The sequence below is a fragment of the Bacillus rossius genome, chromosome 1 (genome assembly GCF_032445375.1).
Source record: "Bacillus rossius redtenbacheri isolate Brsri chromosome 1, Brsri_v3, whole genome shotgun sequence".
Taxonomy (NCBI): domain Eukaryota; kingdom Metazoa; phylum Arthropoda; class Insecta; order Phasmatodea; family Bacillidae; genus Bacillus; species Bacillus rossius.
The window spans coordinates 194,945,311-194,969,469 of NC_086330.1; the positions used below are offsets into that span (position 1 = coordinate 194,945,311).

Below are 24,159 nucleotides of genomic sequence, written 5' to 3' on the forward strand. Positions count from 1 at the left end.
ATGTGTAACAATTCCTGCTTAATCATAATGACATCATACAAAATGTTTTTCTCCGTGAGTGTTTTATACCCCCTAAATGCCAATGTTTCATGTGAATTGGTTCACACATCCTGCTATGGTATGACACATTATCTAAAACAATAAGAGATCCCTCGGAGAGTTTGGCAATAGTTTTTCGGCAAACCACTTTTCATACCCATCTGCAGTAATTTCATCTTGAACGTCAGCTGTGTTTTTGCACAAGAAAGTAAGAGAAGCTTTTTGATTGAAACCATCCTCATCACCTGCGTGCACTAATGCAAAACGTGCGCCACATCCTGTAGGCTTAAAGCCTGAACTAAGGCCTTCAATGGCTACCTGTCGAGTGCTCTTCACTGTTGTGTCTTTCCATGCCTTGTCCACACTGAGCCCCATAACTGGCTTTCCTAAATCCCTAAATATTTTAACTTCTCTCAAGTAGGTATGTTGGCACCGAATTATATCATCACATTCTATAAATGCTGCCTTGTTTCCCCTTCTTAAATACTCAAACCCAGTGTCATGAAGAAACTAATGCAGTGTGGTACGAGGGAAATCTGACTGATTTGTCACTTTTGCTAGAATAATATTTAAAGTGGGAGGAATGCTAGCAAACAAAAAAAGTGTGAACGATCCACTTAGTACAATGCCATCGTAAGATTGTTTACGGGAATTTTTCTGTTTGTCTTTCCTTTTCAGTTTTACTTTATGGGGCATACTTATGGTACTATGTCATTCCATTTTCGTCCTAAGGGCATAAATGGTTTGTTCACACTTATGTTTTTTGAAAAATACTTTCTACACAATCTTGCGCTCCCTCCCTCGTAGCTTACTAATGTAGTTTCTCTTTGTAGTTCCACCTTCCAAAGTTAAAATTTATGTAATCCACATCAAGGCGGAAAATAAAATCACATAATGTGAGTAAATAACCAGTCAAAAGTGTAACTGAAACGAGTCACCGAACACAATGCGTTGTTTGGTCATGAAACACAGCATTGACTGGCAGACTATCCAGAAATGCGTGTGGAAGGAAATAGCTGAACTAAGGTAGCCTTTATCTTTTAACTTGCTTGCAAGACCCCACATCTCCAAACACATGGCCTTGTTTCCTCTAATGAAGCAGTTTCGGAGTGAGCCGCTATTACAGCATGGTCTTATGCTGATAAGACATGTCTTTACAGCTATGGACGTGAAAACTGTATGAGCAATTGAGATGGTGTTGCATCTATCTTTAATAGCAAAATACTTTGCAACATACCAACTTTATGATGTGTTAGTTTTTAAGGAAATGCAGTTTAGGATTTAAAAAAAAATTATGTAACTGAAACATGGAACAGTTTTGTCTTGAGATTTATTTGGTAGTGTCCTAAAACATGAATTTATTTACAAAAAACTGAATTGAGTATACCTGTTGGTTAATTTTATTTGATGTGATACATTTTGGAATACTTCAAAATAGTTCTGAGTGAGAGAGTTACCTTTTTTTTAAAAATATTTTTGGTTCCTAAAATTGCAATTAAGCATGCATAATATACATTGCCTTATATATATTTTAATCATATACAATATGCAAAAATGCTTTGCCTAAAAAATACAATTTTAAATTCGTATGATGTATGGCAACAGCACATGAAAAGAGGACAGTGCTAACAGCAGTCGGCATGTGTTGGAGAGAGAAAGCACCCATTTACTTCCACACTGCAATCTAAGAGTGGAATGCTCTGTAGAGAGTATAATTTTGGGCATGTTGCTGGCAAGTGATATGCTGGCATGGGTATGTGATTGGCTTGTATGTTGCTGGCATGTGCTAGCATGGATCTGAGGAAGGTTTGGGTATTGTTGTCAGGGGATCTGGATCTGAGGAAGGCCTGGGTGTTGCTGGCAGGTGATGTGCTAGCATGGAGCTGAATGCGGCGGGGACTCTGGTGCTGGAGACGCTCCAGCAGGCAGCAAGCCAGGACGTGGGTGTCCTGAAGCCTGCCGAGCAGCGGCTCAAGCAGTGGGAGACGGAGCCCGGCTTCTACAGCGTGCTGCTCAACATAGTTTCCAACCATGCTATCGATGTCAACGTCCGGTGGCTGGCCGTGCTCTATTTCAAGAACGGCATCGACCGCTTCTGGAGGAAGGCAGCACCCAAGTATGTGTGCGATTGTGATTAGTATGATAGAAAGTTTTTATATTTTTAACAATCAATCGAACAATCAAACAATTTTGCCTTGTTCAATTCATGCCTACAAATTGTAAAAATGTGTAAATAAATGTGATCTAACTAAAATTATTTTTGATGTATAATCCACAAAACCAGTTTGATTAGATGATCTGGTTTGAAGCATGCTTCATAACCATACATCTGGTCTAAGAATTTATTTTATGTCTGCAAAAACAAATAGTTTTTTTGTTGTGTGTAGTCTTCAGGAAAAACTTACAAGTGTAAATTCAATATATTTTGGTCTTTTAAAGTTTAGACCTTATTGTTTGATCCCATTTAAAGTGAGCTGCAAGAGCCTTTCAGTTGAATTACATTGCCTCATTCATTGCCTTGGTGTCGAAGCTAGTATTCTTGTTAAATTGCAGTCAGAGTGTATAGGTAGATGCTCATGAATGTTTTTGTGATTTACATAATCAGCAGCTTGAGTTCATTTATCTGTGAATAATGTCATAACATTCACGTAAAAATAATTTCAAGTTACATAAACAATACAAAATAGTCTTTTTGATCCCCAAAGAATTGTATCATTCTAACCATTTTGTCTCGCATATCATTTTCTTCGTCTTTCAAGCATTCTTTTTTCTCTCTGTGTGGTTAAGGGATTTTTTTATGTATTGCTTTGCTCTTATAAAGTAATGTATAATTTAAATATTTATTTATACTCTCATAGGATAGTTAAAATTTTATTTTGCTAAAATCCAGAGTTCAAATAGATTATTAATTTATAACTTCAATGAGAATTTAAGATCATGTAGCTTGATGACTTTAAAACATTAAGATCTTTCATTTACTATTGAAAAGCTAAGTCAAAATGCCTAGACTTCTGAATTATTTTTTTGATTACAGCCTACAGATTTAAAAAAAGTTTATTGCTTTTTATATTTATTTTTATCATATATATAAGAAATTTTTTGTATATAGTTCATGAAGTAATGATTGTTGGACGAAATTGAAGTTGTATGCAGAAGGATACTACATCATTTTTCATCAGATTGCTTTATATATATTTAAGTGTAAGATGTGTGTGCTTAGTAGGAAAGGGAATATTTCGCGGTCGCGAATTATTCGCGAATCCGCTTGAATTCTCAGGCAAAATGCGAAAAATAGCAAAACTTGCACATTATTATTAATAAAACAGTTTTAAACATACACTTAATTACAAAACGTGGTATTTGATGGCATATGCAACAGGGTAGTAAAATCACAATGCGAACGGTGTGGAAAAACGGGATTATCTACTGTGGAACTTCGCTACTACGAGACCTTCAAAGTTACAACAGTTTTGTAATGCACCGTCAGTATTGACTACGTAAATCATACTGGTAATTAGGAGTGCTTCTATGTCGGTCCTCTCGTAAGTACGATGATTTGAATGGCATCTCCAAAGAAAAAAAAAATTTCACATAGTAAACACAGCCAGCAAGAGGAGTAATTGGGGGGAGGGAGGGTTGCGCGTGGTGCGTCGCTACTCTCCCTCCTTATTCTGTGGTCGCTACGTCGCACAGTGGGAGATTTGCCCGAAAACGTGGTCAAAATGTAAATCGCGAACTTGAAATCCCGACGAAACTGGCGATGTGGTAGTAATGTTAGATCATCCCTGCATGGGAAACCGGATATGGCAATGAGAAATTCCCATATCCTGAGGTTTCACGGAAAATGACAAGTGAGGGTAGAGTGAGTTGGGTGTACCTAACCATGTTGAAGATAATTCCATGCTGTACTAAAGTGAATGTCGCGGCCGTAAAAATTGATATTTTTAAGTTCTGAAAAATGGATGCAATTCCTGGAGATATGGCGTCTATATCGCTGCCTTATGTTGTTTTATATAAAGCTGTAATGTTTTTTGCTTTATTTTCTAAAGCTACTTTGTGAACATAATGAAAATTTAGTTTTATCATATTACATCGAGGCTTTTAGTTGGGTATGCCACATTATGCACCTTTCTTTCGAAATAGAGTGTTTAGTTTATTGTTTTAGTAATACGAATTTACAATAACTAGCTGCTAATATGTGCTACACTTTGTGTAAGATATTTTTTCCTTCATTGCTGCACTGGTGGCGACTCCCTGAGGCTATGGCGGGTCTAAGCCGACCCATCATTGTCGACAATGTGCATAGCCCATTCAATACCAGATGCCTTTTTTCTTATTCCTTCATAAGTTTCACTAATTGTCAGTTCATTCTCGACATCGTCATCGATGTATGTTAAAGTCTGGAGAAGTTTACTAGTGGTGGTCTAGCCTTTCAGAAATCTTTGATGAAAACCACATGTAGTGTTGGTATAGTGCGATTTTTTATTGATACGGAATTTTTTACTACTGGTAAGAAACAAATCTAAAGTCCTTCAAAGTTGTTCACTAAGAAGGACAATTCTTTTAGATTTTCCAGCTGTAAAATAACCATTTAATGATGGGTGGGTACACACAAACCCATAAGGAATTTATTAAGTTTATGTCTTGTGTTGTTTTAAAATTCAATTTTTGTTATCTAATGAGATGAAGAAACTTCCTAAATTAGTTCACGAGACTGTATGGAATGATGCGATGGAAGAAATGGCAACAATTGAGAAATTTGAGCGAAGTTTAACAGCCTAGGTCTTCAGTGCCAGTGACTGTGATTTGGGGTAGAATCGAAGCATGAATGGAATACAACAGTGAAATGGGAAGCACTCCGAGAAAACTAGCTTTTCTAGGGCCAAGTCAGTTACATTTCCCCCCTTAAGAAATTCCGGATCGACCATAACCAAGAATGAATCCCGCGAATAAGACATTATTCCTAAGGGTCTACTGTTGCGAACGCAAATTAGCACTGAACAAAGAACTTGTAAACGAATTCACCAAAAACAACACAATGTAATGAACAATTTTTGACATCTTAATTATGCTAGAATTTTGTTGACTATTTCTTTGGTATTTTATTTTTTCACTATAACAGAATGGCATAAAAATATCAGTGCATTTTATTACACTATTGTAATTATATTCAACAAAATGGTATTAATAATTTGTGAATATTATGTTTTTAATATTCCAAATTGTTTTTCATCTATGTTACTCTATTCATACAAAAATAATCCAAGAAAGGACTCCATTACTGCAAACCAATTTCCCTCTTTCCCTGATCTGAACATTTTTACCCGCCCAATGATTTTAATAAGTGCCATTGCATTGCAGTCAGGCAAAATTTTCATTTTAGGATCAGGAGAAGAAGAACTGGCATATACTAGGAGGGAGCTATTCTTAATGCTGAAGGGCTTCTTAACTTCAGATATAAGAACTAGTCTGGAACACCTACAGAAAGTGTTGTCCGAGAAACGGGGTTGCATTATAACAATACCTGCGAGTGCAAGGCCTGCTTTGTCCACGTTTTTTTCTAAGCTAAACACTAAATGTAAAGAATATTCAAGAAACATTGACTATTTTCTGAATAAAAATCAAGCATGGCTCAGGAAGAACATTTGTATTCCGGTAAGTAATCCCAGTTCTGGAGAGTCAGCAAAGAAACGTGGATGCCCTTCCGTGAAATTTTGTTCAAGTAGTGAACGAACGAAACGAAGGAGAACAGAGCAACTACGTACAAATGTAGACATGTCGATGTTGTCTTATGCCACTCAGATGAGCCTTCGTTCATCTGGTAATATAGATACTGCCAACATAGTAAAATACATAACCACAACTACCCCAACAAGAGCTTCGAAATATCGGAAGCGTTATATGGTATGCAAGTCAAGAAGACAATATCTGCAGATGAGGCTTTGTCTACAATAATTGAAGCTAAATTGAGTAGGCATCAATACAGTGTAATTAGATCAACAGCGCGAAAATACAACTGCAAATTGTATCCCAGTTATGAAGCAGTAAGGGAAGCGAAATCGAGGTGTTGTGCACCGCGTACGAGTATCACAGTTACTGAGAAAAGTGCAGAAGTGAAGTTTCAAAGTCTGTTAGATCACACCTGTCAACGTATTTTACTAGTCAAAGAAGAAGTGATACAAAGTTTACATCCCGACGATGTGCGTGCATTAAGTTTAATTTGTAAATGGGAATGTGATGGGAGCTCGGAACACAATGAGTACAAGCAAAGATTCAACAACGATTCTGATTTGGATAAAAATGTGTTCTTAACGTCTTTTGTGTCAACTTGTTTCTTCTGAACTGAAATCTCGGGACGAAATTGTTATATGGAAGAATCCGAGGCCTTCATCTCCCAGGTTTTGTAGGCCAATCAGACTGCAGATTCTCCATGAAAACACTGAATGCATTATAAGAGAAAAAAAAACTATATCGAGCAGCAAATTGAATCACTTGTTCCACTGACTGTAACAATAAATGGGAATGAGATATCTGTTACATACAAAATGTTATTTACAATGATGAGCAATTTTCAATAAAATTACAAACATTTAATATGCATATTATAGACTACAAATTATATGTATTTTTTGTTATTTTAGCCTCTATAAGATGAACCGCCATTAACTAATTGATTTTAACATTAAATTCGTAATCAGCGACCTCGAAAACCCCTATAATGAAGTTTGTATGAAATAACATTGGTTTTTGTATTTTTGACCACATTATCGGGCAAATCTCCCACTGTGCGTCGTGTCGGCGGACTGGGACTCTAGCAAGTTGAAGAGGGAGGGGCGAAGAAGGATGAGGATGTGTGGGGGGGGGGGAGACTGGTGACAAACAACATGCTCTCTCTCTGTTTAGCGCTATCACTTGAAGGCGACAAGTTTCCTTTCCCCTTCGCTTTCTGCCCACTTACCCCCCCCCCCCCCCCCGGACATTTCCTGTCTAGCTTTCGGTAGAGAGTGAAATCTAAAGATAAACGTGTGAGCTGTCGTGACCATATCTCCCCCTCCGACATAAGCAATTTTCTTGTTCATCTTGACAGGTTTTCGTGACGCATAAAGCTTATATTCCACTTAGGTCTACTACCTGCATCAACAAAATTGTTTTCCCGTGCGTTATCCCACGCTTTTAATGACAATATTTCGTGCATGACACTGCAACCATTTTTCAGCAATTTGTGCATGTATTGTAGCAATCCATCCTGAATAGTGGAAAATTTCTAGTCTTATCGCAACAGCGTCTGAGCTGTGCCATACTATGACATCCACTACACACGCTGGTATTTCCTTTCAGAAACAGCTTCAGCTTACGCAGCGAGGATAATGGATAGTAGACATCCTTCCCTCCTTCCCTCCCTGCCCATTTTTCTCCCATCCACCTCCTCTCCTTGTTCGTGCAGAACACATTGATTATTTTAGCTGCGTCTCGGAGCGCTGCTATTACGTCGAACCATTTCATTCGTGATGAAAACAAAAACCGTCGTAGATACAAAAATTTTCACGGAGACCTTTTCTATTCGTAATTTAATTTGCTACAACTTTTATTCTATCCGATTTTTCACTAAAGTGCACCGTTTTCGAGATATGGTGTGAAATTGAAACTTTTTTGGAAAGTTCAGGAATCTAACTTAGACTTAAATTTTCTATATTCGGTTATTACGAGTACTCATAGTTACAAGGATTTCTCTCGCCATTATCAACTTTCCTAATAGCAAGGTTTCACTGTATATATGTAACGGCCGGGGGGAGGGGGTATGATGCAGACTGGTTTGGCCAAGCGTGACTTGATAGAGAAGAGGGCAGTAGAGACAAAGAGAGATGCGGGTGGTTGGAATGCAGACAGAATGACGTCACTGTGTTGCTAGGCGAATATCTTTCGGGCTGCTCTACTTAAAAATAGCTTTCCCTCCCTCATAGTCAACACATTTCACTACCCCCTCGCAACCCATCTCGGAAGTAAAACGACCTTCGCAGTGCGCACCTGCCTGACAGCAGTCACGGTAAAACTTGCCTAGCGCATGTACGTATGTAGATGTAAATAAACAAATTGTCTTGTACTGCTGGCAAATATCGGTAATTTGTTCATGGTGAATTAAAAACATTCCAAAGGTGATTTGAAGTGAGAGTAGGTATCGAAAATGCCGAACAATAAATTAAGTGCTCACGACAGGGCATTTCAATATCAGAAAAACGGATTCTATTGCTCGGATAGCCACACCGTAATGTGCAAATTTTGCAAGTGCCAGGTTGCGTGGGAGCGTAAAGATTCTATGGAAAAACACCTAAAATCTGCCTAGCACATCAGTGCACAAAAAGGTTGACCTGAAGCAAAATTACAGACTTCGAACGCTACATGCTTCAGTAGTGCAGAAAGCAAGAAAAAACGGCTCAATACCTCGGTAAACGAGTGACGAAACTTTTCTGAAAGCAAATATTCCGCTAAAAAAACTTGAAAATCCGCATCTGAAAGATTTCCTGAACGATTTTGTTGAAGGTGCTGGTGATATTCCTTGTCTAAGAGTACTAAAATAACAGCATCTTCTATCAATGCAGCAAGAGAGAGATGATGATTGTAAGAGAAAAGGTAAAAGACAAACTGTTAGTAATTCTGTGTGATGAAACTACGGACTCAAGAGGAAGCTGTGTATTTGTTGTGCTATTTAAAGTAATTGATAGCAGTGACAAAATTGATACTGTTGTTGGTGATGTCCATACCCTGGAAACAGCCAATGCCAAAAACTGCTTCAGGGCTATTTTGGATTCCCTGAAGAAGTACAATATTGACTTTGACAACGTGTTAGTGCTTGTTTCGGACACTGCCAGATACATGGCAAAGTGTTTTGACTCACTAAAAGACACCATGGCCGACCATGTGCTTATTGTGCAGTACTGGGCTCACAAGCTCAATTTAGTTGTAAATGAGCTTGGAAAAAACCTCCCTGAGCTTCAGAAGGCTCTTGCCAAAGTAAAGTCAGCATTTTTAAACACACGCAAGAGAAAACATTTGTTTAAGAAGTTCCTGGATGAAAAGTTCCCAGGTGAGGACATTCCCCTGTTTCCAATGCCAGTGTTGTCAAGGTGGTCTTCCTGGTACAACTCCGCTTCCTACCTTGCCGACAATCTTGAGGCCATTGTTGAATTTTGCCCTGTGATGAAATTTCCTGTATCAACAACACTGGAGTAGAGTACTTCTCTACTGCATCAAGGGATGATGTTAAGTGTGTGAAAATCCAGGCAGTTTTTGTAAAAGAAGTGTGTCAAAAAATTGGAAGGGTCATCATATCCTTGCAGTCACACACTCAGTGGTGAAATCTGCAAAATAGAGCAGGTTTTCAGCTTGCTACAAGTAGAAACTTTGGGCAGAAAGTAAATGAGCTCTTGATTGCTTGTGAAAAAACTGTCTTCAAAGGGAAAATCACATCTGCCTTGGTGACAGCAGCATCACATGCATCAACAAAACTCCTGTCATTAAAGCCAGGTGATCCTTCTCAGAAATTTTATCAAAATGTTGCTGTATTTGATCCCTCAGAAATTGTGCTCGAAAGCATCTCTCCCGAACTTGGCAAAAAGCTGAAAAAGCTGTTCTTGCTCTCCAAGCTCTGTGAAGACATTTTACTTCAGGGGTACAAGGAACTGCAGTTCCTTGTGCAAACAAAGTTGAGTGAAAACCAAACTGTTAACATTGTTTCACTCCTTATGGCGGTTTCAGTGAACCATCCTTACTTTGCTCGTGTTGCTTTGCAGTCTGTTTGGATACCATGTGCTAACGTTGACTGCGAAAGGTTTTTTTCTAACTACAACAACATTCTAAGTGATAAGTGTCATCGTTTGAAACAAGAAGATGTTGAAATGTTCACTGCAAGTTATTTTGAAAGTTAAACTTCGCTGTTTCCTCAGACATAGACATTATGTTAAAGATAAAATATTATTCGCCAAGTGTTTCAGTGAATTTAATTGTTTTTTACAAGTATTTTCTATGTGTTGTCTGTGTATTTTTTAAACTTTTTTTTTTTAGTAATTATTTGCAATAACTGAAATGTTACTGTATTTGCTAAGTTTTCATATGTATTATGTTGTTTCCTCAGTTAAAAAAAAAAACACTTCCCCATTTATTAATTCACTTAATTGGAAGCATCAGAAGGTTAAAATTGTTTATACATCACGAGAAAACTATTGCGGAATCATTAAAACACTAATATGAAAACACCGATTTTCCCTCCTGAAAGTACCGCTTTCTGGGTTTGAAAATACCGCTTTATGCCACTTAAAAGTACCAAAAAATTCCCTTCCGTAGTGATGAGGCTTTACTTGCAGCTGTGTTGGGTAACTGTCCAGCGCTGATCATGCCTGCAGATACAAGGTGGCCACCTGACTGGCAAAATTGGGAAACCTTGAATTAGCTGAGAATTATTTTTGTGTCTGGAAAACTCTGAATTTTTAAAAGCCATTGGGAATTATTTGTTTGTTTTGCAAGTTGAAAAGAGCTTAGTTGAAAAACTGCCCGTGTCTTCAAACTGCATCACTTGTGCCATTTTTGATTTTTTTTTTTTTCACAGCTTAACTGTGCCTATGAACTGCATCACATTTTTGAGAGCTGTTTACTGGTCCACAAGGGATGTGAGGAATGCAACACTGTTGGTTCGCCAGTTAGCTTGAGAAAGAGGAATTCGCGGAAGTTAAAGCTCAGTTTATTTTCTTTCTTCTCTCGTTTCTTTTTGACTTTTACACAGACAGTAATAATAAACAGAAGCCAAGACTATAAACTATTACCTTGAGTGTCACATGAATGACTGGAGGCTCTATAGGAGAATAAAACCAAAATATAATGTTTAACCTGGAATAAACTAGATGGATGGTGCCATAATTATATTATTTTTTCATTGTGCTTTAATAATTAATTTTTTTAATGGCTACCATAAGAAAAATAATATGTTAATTAAAATTTTCCATTAAAATTATTTTTGATATACCTATATTTATTTTACAGCAAAGATTAAAGTTGTTTTTAGTGAATATTAAAAAAAACATTCCGGACAAGTAGGGAGGTAATTTTACAACTCAAACTTCATAATAAGCAGATTACTGTGATTGAAAGGTTCTTTATGAAGAATTTTTAGTAAGAACCATGTTTTTAACAGTTCTCAACTTACAAAAGTACTGGTGAAATTTTAAATTGTTTGTGTTAATAATTATTATTTTAATGTGAGAACTGTCTTCATCCCTTGCAGCTGCTAAAATAATTTTTCTGGCGTGTATGGTTTGCTATATAATTTATATGAATGCTGTTAAAATTTTGCTTTTGATTGCTACTGTCATAGTTAACACAACAAGAACATACAGTAGCTACAAAATTATGTTCAGAAAATTCACTTTTATCGCAGGAGTAATAAAGTCCTACCAAAATAATTTCTATTTTACATATTATTAAATGGTTGGTAATTAATATCAAAGAGTTAATTTGCTTTAATAACTGATGTAACCATTGTTAGCTACAAATATTTGTATTAATTTAGTGACAGTTTATGAAATTTCTTAGAAAAACCTTAAAATTCCTGGCATAAACCTGGAATTCTGTTGTGTCAATAGAGTGGCCACCCTGTTATATGTTGGCAAGATGAAGTTAAGACACAGATCTGGAATGTTATAAGTAAATATTTACAAGTGTCTATAAGTCACAAAAATCATGAAAAGATAACAAAACTGATGTGCTTTGTGAAAGTCAGAACAAATTCCTGTGCTGGGAGTTCCAAAAATTTAATTTCCAGCAACATATTTAATTCTAACTTGAAGCTTGTTTCTTTACCCTGAGTTTGTTTCATACTTAAAAAATTAAATATAAATAGTTGGAAACAGTTCACATAAATCATGTTAAAAAAATCTAATAAAATTTAGCTTTCTGACATAAAAATCAGCATGTTCCAGAAAATATTAGATATATTTATTTGATGTTTAATTTTTCATTATGCTTAAAAATTTACCCTGTGATATATAGTAAAAACATTTCATTCAAAGTCCTGAAGAAGATTTAAAATGTTTCTTTGGACATATGCCATTGCTGATTGCACTGTTTGACATAAAAAAACCTCAATAACATATATAAAAAAAGATAAATATGCAAACACACAGAAGACAAGCTAAATTCAGGCAATAACTAAAAATTTAAAACATAGACAGCACAGAAAATTTTGAAGAAGGAAGTAGTCAATAATTTATTACACCACAGACGGACACAGTGGGCTAACGACGACAAGACAGAAGTAACAAGAACATTAAATAAAGACAAAAAGACTTTGGACAACTCAATGACCAATAGAAGAACCCAACTATGGTACTAAACAGATAAAATGGACAACACAAGTACAACACAGATGCAAAGGTGAACCTAGCGATGTGACAAAACAGATATTCTGAACACTTCATTGATGACAGCACAGATGAGCACAGTAGGCTTAGGAAGCCTGTGTTAGTTTGTGCTGTCGTCATTGTGGTGTCCATCTCTGGTTTTCATTGTTGTCCATTTAATCTGATTAGTACCATCATTGGGTACTTCTATTTGTCATTGTTGTTGTCTAAAACGGTTTTTTGTATTTATTTACTATTCTTCTTTCTCGTCATTGTTAGCCCACTGTGTTCGTCAGTGCTGTAATAATTTTTTGAATAATACCTTCCGCAGAATTTTCTGTGCTGTTTATTTTTTAACTTTTGGCATCACCTGATATATATTTGTTTTCTTGTGTGTTTGCATATTTATCTTTTTTGTCTGTTTTGAGGTTTTGTCACGAAATAACAGTGCAATCAGCAATAGGGTGTGTCCAGAACATCATCTAAATCAATCTTCCCCATTGGAGCACCATTCAAAGAACATATTCAGAAGCAGGCTTGAAATTGGTTAATCAGTTGACTTGATGTAAGATTTGGACATACGCCGTTGCTAAGCACATGTATGTCTGTAGAAGAAAACTTCAAAAAACCAAAAGACAAAAACACAAATTAAGCAAAAATTGCTGTTGTAGACAGGATATATACACCAACCACATAATATTCCATAACAGGAATATGGTCAACAAACAAAGAAAAACAAAGAAAATGGACTAAGAGAATGGAAAAACCCCCACAAATGATGAATTGAACCCCAAAAATTCAGCCCAACAGTTGAAATGAGTTAAAAACACAACAAAACAAAAAGGCGAAACAAACAATAGTTTTCCAAAACAGAAACAAGCGATGTTTTGGGAACTGCTATCTGCTCCCGTCCTTAGGCAGAGACGCACATGGTACGAAAACACAGGTGCAACTGAGTAGGGGCCGCCGCCGATCCATCATATTGCCATCCGGGGCAGTTAGTGTGTGCGAGACCAGAAACCGAAGTTTCTATAACTCGCTTAGTGCATTGTAAATCAGGTGCACCCCACACTTTTGTAGAATCACTTGGATCAACGGGCGGGGCGCGTGTCTTGTTGGATAAGTTTGGCACACGGGCCTGTGTGTGCGCTGGTAGGTTGTGTAATGCTAGAAAAGTTACGTGTACCTAATTCGGCGGGGGAGAGGAGCTCCCCACCAGCTAGATCGGCTAACTGGCGTGATGTAGTGTCATGTTGGTGTGCAATAGAGGCTTGTCGGTGTGCTGTAATTTCAAGTGACCTAGTTAAATTCGGGTGTGGCGTGTAGTGTAAAGCTGTGCAAGCCGCTCCTACGAACCCCTGGGAACACAGAAACATGCTAGGGTAGTTAGCCCATTATTGCATGTAACAAGGTAGTTCAGGCCGTCACTCGCACAGGCATATCATCGTGTGGTCGTGTTGGTGATACGGTAAAAGAAATTACATAGATTAGTAAACCACTGGCCGCCTGAAGGACCGAACTATTGCGTTCCAATATAGTTCGGTCAAAGTTAGGCTAAACCAGTATTGCTGTAGCTAGCCCCCAGGCTGTTGTCTTCTAAACCTGAAAAATAGAAAGTGAAAATAAATGAAGGTCGTCCTATTCTATTATTGTTCGAGCAGAGAGATGCCCTCGTCCAGTATTTTATATATATATATATTTTTTAATTTTATTATTTTATAATAATTTATTATTATTATTTTTTTTATTTTTTATTTTATTTTTTTTTCCTTTTCTTAATATAATCTAGACTTAAAGCTACTGAACATGCCCCCAGAGCCCTGCCCTGACAGGCATGCATGCCTCTCGGCCCGGATCCCCAGCGAGGGCTGGGGCAGCTCCCTCTACCAGTTCACCTGCATGATTCTGCCTTGACAAGGTGCTACGACATGTGTGTGGATTGTCGCGCGTGTTGTAGTGGTGTGACTAAAATGTTACGTACCCCGGGGAAGGGAAAATAAATATTTATTAGGTGATGATAGATTTACGGAACTAGCTTTGTTAATTCAAAATCCCATGCCTTCCTAAACGCGGCCGGCACTGGAGGTGAAGCCTGCCAGGCGGGTCCCGCCCTTCAGGCATAGTGAGTCAGCCCTAACAACACTGGCAGTGAACCCTACGTGGGTCAAAACCTACACCTGCATGCTTCGGACCATTTTGAATTAGCTAGGAGAGAGATTTGCAGAGAAGTTAAGAGAATTAATTGGCTATTATTAAGTGGTGAGGTAGGAGTGTATTTTATTATTATGATTCAAAATCCCATGCCTTTCCGAAACGCGGCCGGCACTGGAGGTGAAACCTACCAGGCGGGTCGCGCCCTTCAGGCATAGGGAGTCAGCCCTAAACAACACAGGCAGTGAACCCGAGGGGTCTGTACATACATCTGCGTGCCTCGGACAATTTTGAATCGAAAGAGGTGCAGTTAGTTATGCTGAAGTTATTGTAACTTGTATTTATTTGTTGCTTTTATTATTATATATATAAATTATAATTATTTCACAATTCAAAACCCCATGCCTTCCGAAACGCGGCCGGCACTGGAGGTGAAACCTACCAGGCGGGTCGCGCCCTTCAGGCATAGGGAGTCAGCCCTAAACAACACAGGCAGTGAACCCGAGGGGTCTGTACATACATCTGCGTGCCTCGGACAATTTTGAATCGAAAGAGGTGCAGTTAGTTATGCTGAAGTTATTGTAACTTGTATTTATTTGTTGCTTTTATTATTATATATATAAATTATAATTATTTCACAATTCAAAACCCCATGCCTTCCGAAACGCGGCCGGCACTGGAGGTGAAACCTACCAGGCGGGTCGCGCCCTTCAGGCATAGGGAGTCAGCCCTAAACAACACAGGCAGTGAACCCGAGGGGTCTGTACATACATCTGCGTGCCTCGGACAATTTTGAATCGAAAGAGGTGCAGTTAGTTATGCTGAAGTTATTGTAACTTGTATTTATTTGTTGCTTTTATTATTATATATATAAATTATAATTATTTCACAATTCAAAACCCCATGCCTTCCGAAACGCGGCCGGCACTGGAGGTGAGGCCTACCAGGCGGGTCTCGCCCTTCAGGCATAGGGAGTCAGCCCTAACAACACAGGCAGTGAACCCGAGGGGATTGTACATGTACCTGCGTGCTTCGGACCATTTTGAATTGTATAGGCCGTGTAAACTTTAAACTTTAAACTGTAGGCTCCGCGCGGTGTGAACACACCCGGAGCTGGAGTGCGACTGCCTTGGGTTTTTTTTTTCCTAGCCTAAGTTAATTCTAAGTGTGTAGGGGAGGGTCCAGGTTAGGGGAGGACCTAAGTGTGTCTCAGGCCGAAGCCTATACACTCTACCATGCGGGTTTTTAACCATGCAGGACAAGGGCGCGTGCATCATGTGCTTATTGGGGTTTATTGGCCAGCCATGGCTGCGATTGGCGCCATGACTGACGCCCCATTGGTCGCCTAGCTTAAAAGCTAGCTAAGTGTGACCCAGGTAAAACCTGCATAGACACAGGGAAAACCCTGGGCCGGTTCATGCGGGGATCAATTAACATGCAATAAGCAAGCAGGTAACTACTGGACAAGAGGAAGAAGGGTCCAGGTAAGAAGAGTTGGAGGGGCTGAAAATCAACCTTGGTGGAGTTGGGTGCTTGGGCCTTGCGGCCCACATTTAAAGTTGGGAGCTCCTGGGTTATTATTAGCCAGGGGCGCATGCGCCCCCAGGGGCGGGCGACTTCACGTCAGCCCAGCCACAGCTGCCCAGGCAGCCACAGTTAAGACAGAAGCGGGCAGACGAGCCAGTAAACCGGCTCGAACTGCTGGCTCTCGGAGCGAAAGGCAGCCTGACGTTGCGCCATCTTCATCTTCCTTCTTCAGGTCAACAGCAGTACTTTTCAAGCCAGGGTGGGGGGAGGGAACCAACCTCGCCACCCAAAATCCCCGAGACGGTTTGAGGTCGCGCCGCTCGAGGCTACTGCTGCCACAGCTACAGCAGCCCCAGCTGAAGGTTCCTGATGTCTTCCTTCAGAGTTCCGATGCATTTCAATTCCGTTGCGCGCGCAGCAGTTCACAGCTCCGCAAGTTCCAGCCCGCAGTTCGTCTACACTTCGCATTTTTTCAGCACATCGAGCTCCCCTGCGGGCCTTCGCCGACGAAGCTGCTTCCTGCCACGCGCCGAGCTGCATTCAGGCTACCTTTCACACCGACAGCCGTAATAACGACTCCGCAGGCCGGCCATTGGTCCGCGGACTGCTATTGGTTATTCACAGCCACCCCAGCGAGATTGCAACTCTCGAGCTGGGCTCCCGTATCCGCCACCCGCGGGACGCGGTCGGTAGCAGTTGGCGCTGCTAGGCCGCCCCCAGCACGCACACAAAACCAACACGCACTGCCAGCCTTCGGTTACCCAATAGGTCGCAGGGAACTCCCAGCCAACAGCCCGCGAGAGAGATGCGCACGCCCCGAGAGACGACCACCGACGCCTTGGGGTCGGGCGGAAAAACTGTTTTGTTTGGAGGCCCTCAGCGCCCCGACCAATCAGAGAGCTTCTGGGCCTGCGATTGGCCGGGGCCCCGCAGGCCCCCGCACGAGGTGTTCGGAGAGCTATTATATGTAATTTTAAAGTTACTGAAGACCTTTTAAAAACTGAATCCATGTCGCTTTCGTTTTTAATATTTATCGTTTTAATTTAAACGAGGTTTTTTATGTTTACGTTGCTCGGACGGGTCGTAAATCGCTATTGAATTTATCAGTGCGTTTTCGTGCTGTGGTAAATCTAGATACATTTTATTATTATTCTTTGATAATATTTCGCGGATGTATGGAATTTTAAGTGCGTTGTGAATAGTTTCGTTTCTCGTAAATCTATTGCAATCTAAAATGGCCCTTAGGAAATTATTCTGTTTAACTTGTAGCCGATTTATATGGTGATTTGCAGCATAGCCCCAGACCTCGCATCCATATAGCAACTGCGGGCGTACAATTTGAGTGTAAAGTTGGAGTTTTTTCCTGCATGGTAAATTAGGTGCTTTTAACATTGGGTACAGGCTTCTTAAGGATCCTGTTACAATGTTTGTTGCTCGAGCGATGTGTTTTCCCCATAGTAGTGTTCTGTCTAGCGTGAGTCCTAGATATTTTGCCTGTGTAACATTAGGAATGGGTTGATGAAAAATTTCTAGCTCCCTGTCTGGTCTGCCTCTACGTTTTGATATTACAAGCGTGGTTGATTTTGCTGCATTTATTTTAATTCGCCACCGAGTGTAGAATTGCTCAAGTGCTGTCAGCTGTCGTTGGACGCAAACCATGGCATATTTTAAGTTTCCGGATTGTTTAATTATGGCTGTATCGTCCGCACACATCTGTACGTAGGCGTTTTCGTGCGGTATGTCGGCTGTGTAAATATTATAGAAGAAAGGAGAGAGAGGGGAGCCCTGCGGCACCCTAGCTGTAAGTTCGCGAGTAGTCGATTTAGCCCCGTCGAGAGCAACATAAAAATTACGACGCCATAAATAGTGGGCCACCAGGTAAATGTTTGTGTCGGGGAAATTAAAGTTTATGAATTTTTGAAAAAGGCCCGGAATCCAGACTTTGTTGAAAGCTTTTTCTGCGTCGAGCATTGTCATCACAGTGTAAGCTTTAGATGTGTTATTAAATCCGTCGGTAGCAGCTTCTACGATTTTTATTAAGGGGTGGATTGTTGAATGACCTTTCCTGAAACCAAACTGAATGTCTGGAATCACGTTGTGTTCCTCTGCGTGTGCTTGAAGGCGCGAGAGTAATGCTTTTTCAAAAATTTTACTCATGCTGTTTAAAAGGCTTATGGGTCGCCTGTTTTCTGGAATGGCTGGGTTTTTCCCTGGTTTAGGTATTGTTATTATTTTTGCTAGTTTTCAGGAGTCGGGGTAAGTTTTATGTGTTAGTATAGCGTTGAATATCGCCAGTAAATATTCAAGTGCCTCTAGAGGGAGTTTTTTAAGTGTTTCGTAGTTTATTGCGTCCGTGCCGCCTGCTTTTTTGTTCCGACTGGCTTTAATTAGTTTTAAAAGTTCCCTTAATGTTATTGGTTCAGGGACAGATTGCGTGCCTGTTTGTAGAAAGTTATTTACCGCTTGTGTTGTTGTTAGGGTGAACTGCCTGTCATTTACGTCCGTGTTCGGGGAGAATTGTTTCTCCAGTAGGTCTGCGACTGCGTTGGCCTTGTCTTCTGCGATGCATTTAGCCCCGGTGGCTGTTATAATAGCTGGAGTTGAAATAAATTTTTTCTTACCGCGGAGCCTGCGAGAAAGTTTCCACATTTCCTGCGGTTTTGTGTCTACTTCGTTTATTAAGTTTCCGAATTGATTTATTTTTTCCTGTTTTAATTTGCGCTGTACAAGATTATTTAGTCTATTGTATTCGTTTCTGGCTTCTGTTGTGCGGAGTCTTTGTGCTCTGTTTCTGGCTTGCCGCCTAAGAGAAATGTGATAATCCAGATCGGGGTAGTGTGTTCTAGTGTACTGCCTTTTTGTTTCAAAGCGAGAGTGTTTTTTAATGGCATTTTTTACTGTGTCAGTGAAAAGTTTTACGTGAGGATTTATTTCGTCAGGTGAACGTATTTCGGGGGGCTGATTTAGTGTGTCTATAAGTTCTTCCTTAAACGCGTCCCAATCTGTAATCTTTAGGTTATTATTAAAGAGTTGTATGTTGGATGTAGTATTAAAAGTTATTTGTGCTAGCACCGGTAAGTGATCGGAGTTTAGTTCATCTAAGTATTTATCTGAGCGTTTGGTATGTTTGTTAGGGCTATGTCTAAAATTTCTGGAGTGCCACCACTTACTGGATAGCATGTCGGGGAGTCAGCCGCAAGAATGATGTAGTTTCCTGCTATCGCGTGGCCGTGTAGAATGTTCCCGTTGGCGTTTGTTTGTGTGCAGCCCCAGTCAGTGTGTTTGCTGTTTAAGTCCCCTGCTATAAAAAATTGATCCTCGACTTCCATTAATTTATTGAGGTCCTGTGGTGTAAGTGGGTCTTGTGGCGTCTTGTATACCGCTGACATGCAAACATGTGAATTATTATTACGGACGTTTATGCGGGTGGCCTCAATGTGTTGTAGTCCATTTAGAGTAATCGGGTGGTGGTGAATTCCGTGTTTAATTAGTATGGCTGTACCGCCGCCGCGAAGTGCGGGGCGGTCTGTTCTGTATATTGTGTAACCGCATATGTACGCTCGCATGTGCGGTTTTAGAAAAGTTTTAGAGATGAAAGCGACATCGATTCCGTATACAAAAAGTAACTGTTCCAGTTCATAGATTTTATTTTGGAGCCCGTGTGCATTGAAAATTACGACCTGTAAGAGCTTCCCCGGGTTCTGTTCCATTTTAAGGTGTAGCGAGATTCAGGATTGCGGATAGTAGAATCATCTGTCGCTTCGATACGTCTGTTTCAGCTCGGATGACGGCGTAGTGTGGAGAGAGTGTAGCAATAAGCTGTGAGAAATTGCAGAGTTTCAGAATCTCTGCCAGTTCGAACAGATCACCGACGGTGTTTCCCTCTATTCTGTTCTGCGCTGGAGTGTGAGTGGTGCGCGGTTCCTTCACGGCCTGCGAATATTTTCGTTCCGGTCGTGTCAGCTCGGTGGTTGTTGTTTGCGGCTGTGTCTGTGGCTTGTTGACCACCTGGGCGCGCGGCTGTGCGCGAGTGGGGCGGGTGGGGGGGAACTCCACCTGGCTGTGCGTGGCTGGCGCTTGTTGTTGTGGCTGTGCCTGCACGTTTTGTTTTTGTGACCTGCTCGCCACCATCTTCAAGAAAATTGGACACTGCTTCCAGGCTGCAGTGCGTCCCCGCACTTTGCAGTTAAAACAGAATTTTTCCGAGTCGTCAGACTTTTGACAGTCCTTTCGGGCGTGGTTTTCGCCACACCTTACGCATCGCGGTGGTTTGCTGCAGCGAGTGTGGGTGTGGTCAAATTCTCCGCATCGCTTGCACTGGGCGATGTCCTGTGGGCGGGATTGGTATTTCTGTACGGAAACCGAAGTGTAGTGCAGAGTACGTACTGCGAGGATGTTTAAATCTGAAGCAGCGACGGTCGCACAGAAAGTCCCTGACCTGAAGCGGTTCTGCTGTCCTGTCGCGTTTGTGCGTGTAATTTCGAAGTTCCGCACGTCGTGAACTACGAAACCTTTTGCTGTTAGTTCCGCGGAGATGTCTTCTTCGGCGACCTCAGGGTACAGGCCCTTTATCACCACTTTGGTGTTACGCTTGTCTGGGTGCGCGAACGTGTGGTGGAAAATTTCATGAGTTTTTAGGTAGGAGAGGGCTCGTGTGTAGCCCTCTCTGTCATTGAAAGTGAGACGCAGTTCTCTCCTGCGTGTGATGGTGTTGCGGAAGGCAATGCTGTTTGTGTTGAGGAAAGTTGCAATTTCCTTCAGTTTTGCGACTTCCCTGACCATGATCGGTACCCCCTTGTACCTACTTCCGGCCGTGGTTGTGAACTGTGGTTGAGACGGTGTTTGTGTGTCGGTAGGCAGGTTTGCCAGCGCGTCGTAGCTGTTACGTACAGGGATCGCGGAAATCCCTGCCACCTGCTGTTGTGCGGAGTCGTGCCTGGTTGGCCGCGCATCCTCACTGTTCCCCAGCACCGTTACCCGTCGTCTCTCGAGCGACTGGCTCCGGTCATGCGCATTGTTTTTCCGCGAGGCCTTTTTCCCCCCAACCTGCTGAAATTCGCTGTCGTCGTCGGCTCGCTCCCTCTTTGCGCCTGTGTGCTGTGTTTCCATGGCCACGGCCTGTTCGAGAGTTGTTGTTGTTGCCATGTTCCTACCCTTGTCGCGGTACGCGGGCTATCCGACCCGCCGGTCGCCTAAATCCCTGAAACAGCGGTGGCTGACCAACACCTGGTGACAGGAGAGGCTATGCCTTAGAGAAGCTGTCTTCCCTGCACCGCTGCCTGGTGCGAAGTGAGTAGGGGCCGCCGCCGTTTCCTCATATGCTCGGCCGGGAGCGTGTGACAGCTATACCGGGAACTCTTACGTTCCCATAACTCGCTATGTGGTCGCCAATATAAATAGTGCAACCCCGTCACTTTATTCGAATCATTGGAAACGTCGGCGGGGCGCGATATGTGTGATTTTAAGATTAAAGGTGGCTCACGGTCCAGAAGAAGTAAAATAGCTGTCGCATGTTGCTTGGCTCTATTTTTAATAGTGTAGGTGTCAGGCGGGGGGAGGTCACCCTTTCCCCTCAGTTAGTTGGCTAACTGATGCATGAAAGTGTCGTGATGTCTGTATTTAGAGGCGTGTGGAGTGTGCGCAAAAATGGCCTAATTAATTTCGTTGTGTGAGTGTAGTGTATAGCTCCAAGGCCGCACATACCCGGCTGACCAAGCAGGCATATCATCTTGTAAGTTTACCGATGTGTAGGAGAAATTACATAGATTAGTAAACACCTGGCCGCCTTAAGGACCGAACTATTGCGTTCCAATATAGTTCGGTCAAAGTTAGGCTAAACCAGTATTGCTGTAGCTAGCCCCCAGGCTGTTGTCATCTAAACCTGAAAAATAGAGACTGAAATTAGTAAATGAATGTCATCCTTTTCTATTATTGTTCGAGCAGAGAGATGCCCTCGTTAAGGTTTTTTTTTTTTTTTTTTGTTGCAATTCAAAAACCCATGCCTTCCGAAACGCGGCCGGCACTGGAGGTGAAGCCTGCCAGGCGGGTCTCGCCCTTCAGGCATAGGGAGTCAGCCCTAACACACAGGCAGTGAACCTCTACGTGGGTCAAAACCTACACCTGCATGCTTCGGACCATTTCGAATTAGCAAGAAAATGAAAAGTTACATTAATGAATTAATTAATAATGGCTGGGGAAAACAACTAGCAAGGACTAGTGGAGGAGGTGGGGGAAAGAAAGATTTGGTAATTAAAGGAATTTGGGCCTGCGGTCGAGTTGTCGCTGGTTTATAATTAGAGCCCCGCTGGGTCAAAGGTAGTGTTGACGCAATAAAATAGAGCCCCGCTGGGCCAAAAGTAGTGTTACGCAATATTTACGAGTCCTGGGCATGTCAATCATTGGCTAGTCCAATGTTGATTATTTGCACCGCAGGACGTAGACAGGCACATCGGGGCCAGAGAGAAACGTCTGCTATGTTTGCTAAGTTGCCCTGCGTACATGGGATGTGTGGATTCTAGTATAACCTGGCTTAGGCAAGTCGCGGTTTTTTAAACTGTCGCTGTGCAGCTGGGTCGTAGTCCGGAAGTGAATTCATAAAAGTATTGGCATGTTCAGGGAGCTGGCCATAAAAAGACCTGTTTTGCCGTTTTATATAATCCTCTACATATTCTACTTTGAGTAGCTGGTGTACTTCTAGTGTGCTGGTGTACCAGCCGTAATCTGCAATGGCTCTAAGAAATTTATTTTGGGTGACCTGTACTTTATCGATATGGCATTTTGCTGCATAGCCCCAGATTTCGCAAGCATATAATAATTGAGGGCGAACTATTTGTAAATACAGCTGTAATTTTTTTCTTTCTAGGAAATTGGGGGGCCTTAAACATTGAGTATAGGCTGCGCAAAGTGCCTCGCGCAAACTGTGTCACCTTAGTGGTGTGAACTTTCCAGGTGAGCCTGGTATCTAGAGTTAAACCTAAATATCTAGCCGATTTAACAAATGGTATGGCTTGATTAAAAATTTTTAATTCGCGGTCGGGGGCGGTGTATTTTTTAGTTAAAATTATAGTTGTGGACTTGGCTCCATTTATTTTAATGCGCCAGCGAGTGTACCATTGTTCGAGTGAGGTAAGCTGCCTCTGAACTTTGGTTAAAGCAAACTTCAAATTCGGGGATTGATATATTATTGCAGTGTCGTCTGCATATAATTGCACGTGGGCATGTTCCCGCGGGATGTCGGCTGTATAAACATTATAGAAAAAGGGCGAGAGTGGGGACCCCTGCGGCACACCTGCTGTCAGCTCCCGAGTGGATGATTTCGCCCCCTCTATTGATACAAAAAATTTTCGACGCCATAAATAGTGGGCCACCAGATGAATATACGTGTCTGGAAAGTTAAATGTAATTAATTTTTGAATTAAGCCAGGTATCCAAACTTTGTCGAAAGCTTTTTCCGCGTCTAGCATCGTTGCGACAGTAAATTTCGCTCGTGAATTAAAACCGTCAGTGGCCTCTTCAAGGAGCTTAATTAGGGGGTGAGAGGTAGAGTGGCCCCTTCTAAAACCAAAATGGTTATCTGGAATGACTTCGTGTTCGTCCGAATGGTGTTGAAGTCGTTTGAGTAAAATTTTTTCGAAAATTTTACTCATGCTATTTAGGAGGCTATTAGGTCGCCCGTTTTGTGGTAGTGACGCATTTTTTCCCGGTTTCGGAATGGTGATAACTTTAGCTAGTTTCCATGACGATGGGTAGGATTTAAGAATAAAAATAGCATTTATTATTTTAAGAAAGTATTGTATAGCCTGAAATGATAATTTCTTTAAAGTATCAAAATTTATTCCGTCAGGTCCGCCTGCTTTATTTTTTGGTCGCGAGTGAATAGCTTCTAAGAGCTTTTTAATTGTTACGAGTTCCGGCTCGGCTTGTGGAACGATTTGTAAATAGTTATTAACAGCTACTGTCGTGGTCCTAGTAAACTGAGGCTCGTTTATGTCCTCGTTTGGTGAAAATTGTTTTTCAAAAATGTCTGCTATAGCATTTGCTTTATCTATCGCGTCAT

At 41.2% G+C, this 24,159-nt stretch overlaps 1 protein-coding gene across 9 annotated transcripts in view; it reads left to right on the top strand.

Annotated features, from left to right (window-relative positions):
- Positions 1-24,159, top strand: part of LOC134527198 (importin-11-like) — a 423,976-nt gene that overhangs the window by 35,275 nt on the left and 364,542 nt on the right. For 8 of the 9 annotated variants that reach the window (XM_063359649.1, XM_063359652.1, XM_063359648.1 and 5 more), the window contains one exon: positions 1,904-2,155. In XM_063359649.1, coding sequence (XP_063215719.1) covers positions 1,917-2,155 — 239 coding nt within the window. In that variant the 5' untranslated portion in view covers positions 1,904-1,916. Of the gene's footprint in view, positions 1-1,864; positions 2,156-24,159 lie in introns of all 9 variants that reach the window. The other variant, XM_063359650.1, reaches the window with a different exon arrangement.